General features: G+C 51.7%; 1 protein-coding gene across 1 annotated transcript in view; it reads left to right on the top strand.

Moving 5' to 3' along the window:
- Positions 1-7500, top strand: part of LOC306913789 (low-density lipoprotein receptor-related protein 1-like) — a gene marked incomplete at its 3' end in the record, with an annotated part of 277756 nt that overhangs the window by 170619 nt on the left and 99637 nt on the right. Inside the window, exons 24-26 of the mRNA XM_079490601.1 lie at positions 605-809; positions 1965-2129; positions 3053-3297. Of these exons, the coding sequence (XP_079346727.1) occupies positions 605-809; positions 1965-2129; positions 3053-3297 (615 nt within the window). The remainder of the gene's footprint in view (positions 1-604; positions 810-1964; positions 2130-3052; positions 3298-7500) is intronic.

Genomic DNA, 7500 nt, shown 5'->3' on the forward strand with positions numbered 1-7500 from the left:
CCGACCTCCGCGTGGGGTCCGCGCCTCTGCGTGGGGGTCCGCGATAGTCTGCGTGGGGGTCCGCGCCTCCACGGTAGTCTCTGTGTGGTCTGTGCGGTAGCATCATGATGCCATCATCCATGCATCACAACCATAGATCACAACCAAAACAAACTAGGACTAGCTTTGACGGTTGCCACATTTCGTGACTGAGAGAGAAACAAGCAACCAGGTCTATGAAAATGTTAACAGGCCAGATCAAGTCAGAAAATCCGAAAAAGTCCGAAATTAAGTCTCTTCTTTGCAATGCGGGGAAACTGAAAAGATAAATAAATAGAATTGATTTTGAAACCTAGATTTTGAAAGTCCTAATGCCTTAATGTTATTTATTTATTCACCATATAGGTACATATTTTGAGTATTTTAAGCAAAGGGATAATTATCTTTTGGTTGGTAGATCACCTTGAGCTGGCAATTTTAAAAGTAGACCTCAAGTCAAAAAAGTGTGGGCACCCCTGTTCTAGATCAATGTGTTAAGACAGCACGTGTTCCCTGACCCCTCGCAGCTCTGTCCAGCTTCTAGATCAATGTATTAAGACAGAACGTGTTCCCTGACCCCTCGCAGCTCTGTCCAGCTTCGACGTGGTCATCCAGTACGGCCTGGCCACCCCAGAGGGTCTGGCCGTGGACTGGATCGCCGGGAACATCTACTGGGTGGAGAGCAACCTGGACCAGATCGAGGTGGCCAAGCTGGACGGCACCATGAGGACCACCCTGCTGGCCGGGGAGGTGGAGCACCCCAGGGCCATCGCCCTGGACCCCCGAGACGGGTCAGTACAGTGGAGATATGATACACAATGTTGACCCCAGAGACGGGTCAGTACAAAAATAAATAATAATAATAATATGTCTGTTTTATAATATAAAAACCTCTGTTTTTATATGGACCTATTGTGTCTGAAATAGTTATTATCTCATCCGATGCCACAGCGCCATCTGGTGGAGGGTTCTCGTTGCCATGCATTCATTGTGAATGAGTGATACTCTTAACTTGAAAGCCGTGTTGGAAGTAAAATACGCTATGTAACATGTAACATGTCCCGCGATTGTCATTTAAGCCATTCTGGGCGGGAACCCCTTTTGGTGTTTTAAACAGTATGTTATAATTTAGCTATTGAAAAATCATAGCGCCACCGAGTGGCACGTGTAGGTCTGCTGTTTTTTGAAAAATCGTAAAAATGCAGCACAAATCTTTGAATATATATTCTTTCAGAGCAAACGTTTTTTTTATTTCGACGTCAGGTCTAAATGGGTTAATACACCCAAAACATACTTTTGATCGGCGAAATTCTAGCGTTTGGATACATGCAGATGCAAACCAAGCTTGCATTTTGGTCTAAAAAGTGATTCAGAGATATTTACGTTCTAAGATGCTGTGAGCCATGGCAAGCATAAGCCAGCGAATTTTTCATTTTTTGTTTTGTTTGTTTTCTTTTGTCACTGGCAATGACCGAGGTACCCAAACCGCCCCCTAAGGTCTTCCACTGCTGGCCTGCTCGCTTTGCCTAAAATAATGGCAACTAAAAAATACGGGGAAGCAGCTTTTTGCTTCTACGGGCCGACTGCGTGGAACAAACTCCCACTGTACCTTCGACAGGCAGCCTCTGTAGACATTTTTAAAGCACAGCTCAAGACCCACTTCTACACCCTTGCTTTTAATTGATTGTTTTTTTTTTATTTCTTTTGTTATTAATGTCCTCACTGTATTGCATTACTGCTCTTGTTTTTGTTTATGCCTTGCTTTTCTTTTCTTTTCTTTTCTCTCTTCATTGCTCTGTAAAGCACTTTGAGCTGCATTTCATGTCATGAAAGGTGCTATACAAATAAAGTTTTATTATTATTATTATTATTATATGGAAATAGAAGTCAAAAGGCGACCTCGGCAGTCGGTGAGTTAAAACCATCGTGCTGTTCCTCTGCTCCAGGATCCTGTTCTGGACGGACTGGGACGCCAGCCTGCCGCGCATCGAGGCAGCGTCCATGAGCGGAGAGGGACGGAAGACCATCCACAAGGAGACGGGCAACGGAGGCTGGCCCAACGGACTGACCGTGGACTACCTGGAGAGACGCATACTGTGGATCGATGCCAGGTCACTATGACACACACACACACACACACACACACTGGCCCAACGGACTGACCGTGGACTACCTGGAGAGGAGGATCCTGTGGATCGATGCCAGGTAGACACACGCACGCATGCACGCACGCACGCACTGGCCCAACGGACTGACCGTGGACTACCTGTAGAGGAGGATACTGTGGATCGATGCCAGGTAGACGCACGCACACACACACACACACACGCACACACACACTCACACACACTGGCCCAACGGACTGACCGTGGACTACCTGGAGAGACGCATACTGTGGATCGATGCCAGGTAGACACGCGCACACACACACACACACACACACACACACACACACACACACACACACACACACACACACACACACACACACACACACACACACACACACACACACACACACTCACACACACTGGCCCAACGGACTGACCGTGGACTACCTGGAGAGACGCATACTGTGGATCGATGCCAGGTACACACACACACACACACACACACACACACACACACACACACACACACACACACACACACACACACAATGCTTTCATTCCTCAGTTGTCTATATTTCTCCCAGTCATCAGGATGCTTGGTTCTGCGAAATGAAGCCCAGGCATTATCTCTCTGTCTAAATAGACGTATGAGTTCAGATGAAATCCAAGGAAGATGTCTTCCCTTTACTCTTGTCATGTCTAAACATGACGTCATGGGCCGCTATGCTCCATAACAGGCTTGATAAGCCTACAGCTTATTGATACCGGGTACTCCATCAGCTTGTTATCAGGTTTTTTCGGGTTTTTTATCGGGTTTCGAGCTCCATCCCTTCTCGGCACTCCATGTGGCCGAGTAGCACACACTATGCATGCAGTTGAACCTTCCGACACATTTTCACACTTTCCGAACTCCCCCCCCGCAGGTCCGACGCCATCTACTCGGCCAAGTACGACGGCTCGGGGCTGATCGAGGTGCTTCGGGGACACGAGTACCTGTCGCACCCGTTCGCCGTCACCATGTACGGGGGCGAGGTTTACTGGACGGACTGGCGGACCAACACGCTGGCCAAGGCCAACAAGTGGACGGGGGGCAACGTGACGGTGGTCCAGAGGACCAACACCCAGCCCTTTGACCTGCAGGTGTACCACCCATCACGGCAGCCCCAAGGTGAGACCCTCACCCTAATACCACCCCTCACGGCAGCCCCAAGGTGAGACCCTAACCCTAATACCACCCCTCACGGCAGCCCCAAGGTGAGACCCTAACCCTAATGCCACCCCTCACGGCAGCCCCAAGGTGAGACCCTAACCCTAATACCACCCCTCACGGCAGCCCCAAGGTGAGACCCTAACCCTAATGCCACCCCTCACGGCAGCCCCAAGGTGAGACCCTAACCCTAATACCACCCCTCACGGCAGCCCCAAGGTGAGACCCTCACCCTAATACCACCCCTCACAGCAGCCCCAAGGTGAGACCCTCACCCTAATACCACCCCTCACAGCAGCCCCAAGGTGAGACCCTAACCCTAATACCACCCCTCACGGCAGCCCCAAGGTGAGACCCTCACCCTAATACCACCCCTCACGGCAGCCCCAAGGTGAGACCCTCACCCTAATGCCACCCCTCACGGCAGCCCCAAGGTGAGACCCTAACCCTAATACCACCCCTCACGGCAGCCCCAAGGTGAGACCCTAACCCTAATACCACCCCTCACGGCAGCCCCAAGGTGAGACCCTCACCCTAATACCACCCCTCACGGCAGCCCCAAGGTGAGACCCTCACCCTAATACCACCCCTCACGGCAGCCCCAAGGTGAGACCCTAACCCTAATACCACCCCTCACGGCAGCCCCAAGGTGAGACCCTAACCCTAATACCACCCCTCACAGCAGCCCCAAGGTGAGACCCTCACCCTAATACCACCCCTCACAGCAGCCCCAAGGTGAGACCCTAACCCTAATACCACCCCTCACGGCAGCCCCAAGGTGAGACCCTAACCCTAATACCACCCCTCACGGCAGCCCCAAGGTGAGACCCTCACCCTAATACCACCCCTCACGGCAGCCCCAAGGTGAGACCCTCACCCTAATACCACCCCTCACGGCAGCCCCAAGGTGAGACCCTCACCCCTTTAGTACCACCCCTCACGGCAGCCCCAAGGTGAGACCCTAACCCTAATACCACCCCTCACAGCAGCCCCAAGGTGAGACCCTAACCCTAATACCACCCCTCACGGCAGCCCCAAGGTGAGACCCTAACCCTAATACCACCCCTCACGGCAGCCCCAAGGTGAGACCCTAACCCTAATACCACCCCTCACGGCAGCCCCAAGGTGAGACCCTCACCCTAATACCACCCCTCACGGCAGCCCCAAGGTGAGACCCTCACCCTAATACCACCCCTCACGGCAGCCCCAAGGTGAGACCCTCACCCTAATACCACCCCTCACAGCAGCCCCAAGGTGAGACCCTCACCCTAATACCACCCCTCACGGCAGCCCCAAGGTGAGACCCTCACCCTAATACCACCCCTCACGGCAGCCCCAAGGTGAGACCCTCACCCTAATACCACCCCTCACGGCAGCCCCAAGGTGAGACCCTCACCCTAATACCACCCCTCACAGCAGCCCCAAGGTGAGACCCTCACCCTAATACCACCCCTCACGGCAGCCCCAAGGTGAGACCCTAACCCTAATACCACCCCTCACGGCAGCCCCAAGGTGAGACCCTCACCCTAATACCACCCCTCACGGCAGCCCCAAGGTGAGACCCTCACCCTAATACCACCCCTCACGGCAGCCCCAAGGTGAGACCCTCACCCTAATACCACCCCTCACGGCAGCCCCAAGGTGAGACCCTCACCCTAATACCACCCCTCACGGCAGCCCCAAGGTGAGACCCTAACCCTAATACCACCCCTCACGGCAGCCCCAAGGTGAGACCCTAACCCTAATACCACCCCTCACGGCAGCCCCAAGGTGAGACCCTAACCCTAATACCACCCCTCACGGCAGCCCCAAGGTGAGACCCTCACCCTAATACCACCCCTCACGGCAGCCCCAAGGTGAGACCCTCACCCTAATACCACCCCTCACGGCAGCCCCAAGGTGAGACCCTCACCCTAATACCACCCCTCACGGCAGCCCCAAGGTGAGACCCTAACCCTAATACCACCCCTCACGGCAGCCCCAAGGTGAGACCCTAACCCTAATACCACCCCTCACGGCAGCCCCAAGGTGAGACCCTCACCCTAATACCACCCCTCACGGCAGCCCCAAGGTGAGACCCTCACCCTAATACCACCCCTCACGGCAGCCCCAAGGTGAGACCCTCACCCCTTTAGTACCACCCCTCACGGCAGCCCCAAGGTGAGACCCTCACCCTAATACCACCCCTCACGGCAGCCCCAAGGTGAGACCCTAACCCTAATACCACCCCTCACGGCAGCCCCAAGGTGAGACCCTCACCCCTTTAGTACAAGTAAGACGCGCGAACGCGGGAAGCGAACACAGCTCGTAAATTGCAATAACAACAATTAGAATAAATGACGTACTTTTTTAAGGTTTTTTTTAAGTTCTCTTTTTTTTTAAGTTATTTTTTTAGTGTGTGTGTGCGTGCGTGTGTGTGTTTTTTGGTTTTTTGGGGGTTTTTTAAGTTAAGTTTTTTTTAAGTTAAGTTTTTTTAAGTTAAGTTTTGGGTTAGGGTTAGGGTGGTGTTACAGCGTGACACACACACAGACATACACACAGACAGACAGACAGTTTAGGCCATATTCTATAGTTAGTGCTCACTGCTTTCGCAATCACCCCTCCAGACAGCCCCAATTAAGAGAGAGTGAGACGCTCACCCCTTTAGTACCACCCCTCACGGCAGCCCCAAGGTGAGACCCTAACCCTAATACCACCCCTCACAGCAGCCCCAAGGTGAGACCCTAACCCTAATACCACCCCTCACGGCAGCCCCAAGGTGAGACCCTAACCCTAATACCACCCCTCACGGCAGCCCCAAGGTGAGACCCTAACCCTAATACCACCCCTCACGTCAGCCCCAAGGTGAGACCCTAACCCTAATACCACCCCTCACGGCAGCCCCAAGGTGAGACCCTAACCCTAATACCACCCCTCACGGCAGCCCCAAGGTGAGACCCTCACCCTAATACCACCCCTCACGGCAGCCCCAAGGTGAGACCCTCACCCCTTTAGTACCACCCCTCACGGCAGCCCCAAGGTGAGACCCTAACCCTAATACCACCCCTCACGGCAGCCCCACGGTGAGACCCTAACCCTAATACCACCCCTCACGGCAGCCCCAAGGTGAGACCCTCACCCTAATACCACCCCTCACGGCAGCCCCAAGGTGAGACCCTAACCCTAATACCACCCCTCACGGCAGCCCCAAGGAGAGACCCTAACCCTAATACCACCCCTCACGGCAGCCCCAAGGTGAGACCCTCACCCCTTTAGTACAAGTAAGACGCGCGAACGCGGGAAGCGAACACAGCTCGTAAATTGCAATAACAACAATTAGAATAAATGACGTACTTTTTTAAGGTTTTTTTTAAGTTCTCTTTTTTTTTAAGTTATTTTTTTAGTGTGTGTGTGCGTGCGTGTGTGTGTTTTTTGGTTTTTTGGGGGTTTTTTAAGTTAAGTTTTTTTTAAGTTAAGTTTTTTTAAGTTAAGTTTTGGGTTAGGGTTAGGGTGGTGTTACAGCGTGACACACACACAGACATACACACAGACAGACAGACAGTTTAGGCCATATTCTATAGTTAGTGCTCACTGCTTTCGCAATCACCCCTCCAGACAGCCCCAATTAAGAGAGAGTGAGACGCTCACCCCTTTAGTACCACCCCTCACGGCAGCCCCAAGCTGAGACCCTACCCCATTTAATACCACCCCTCACGCCCCAGGGTAAGATGTTATTTGGGTTCATATATGTGGTCAAATTTGACTGAGGGACTGCCATTGGATTATTTAGAATTTTCGTTTTATGTCATATGAAAGCAGGGAATCATAGCTTCAAATTGACATATTGGTTGTTCAGTTTGACCCACCAGTTTTGGAGATATGGCTTATAGAGTAATGTATTGCAGAGAAACAGTGAGTTGAGAAAACAGGCTTGAAAAGGTTCACTTCTGTGGTCTCTAACATTACACCTAGCTACATGTTTAAGCATTTATTTCATATTTACATGTCTTCTGTGGTCTCTAACATTAGACCTAGCTACATGTTTAAGCATTTATTTCATATTTACATGTCGATTTCAGCTCTGACACTTGACACATGCTCTATTATGTGAAGAGTCTGCATGTGCTTTTAACTCATTTTGGATAAAAAAACTAAAAAGGTTTTTCAGTCAAATCTGGTCATATA

This window comes from Electrona antarctica (assembly GCF_951216825.1).
Source record: "Electrona antarctica genome assembly, chromosome: 21".
Lineage (NCBI taxonomy): Eukaryota > Metazoa > Chordata > Actinopteri > Myctophiformes > Myctophidae > Electrona > Electrona antarctica.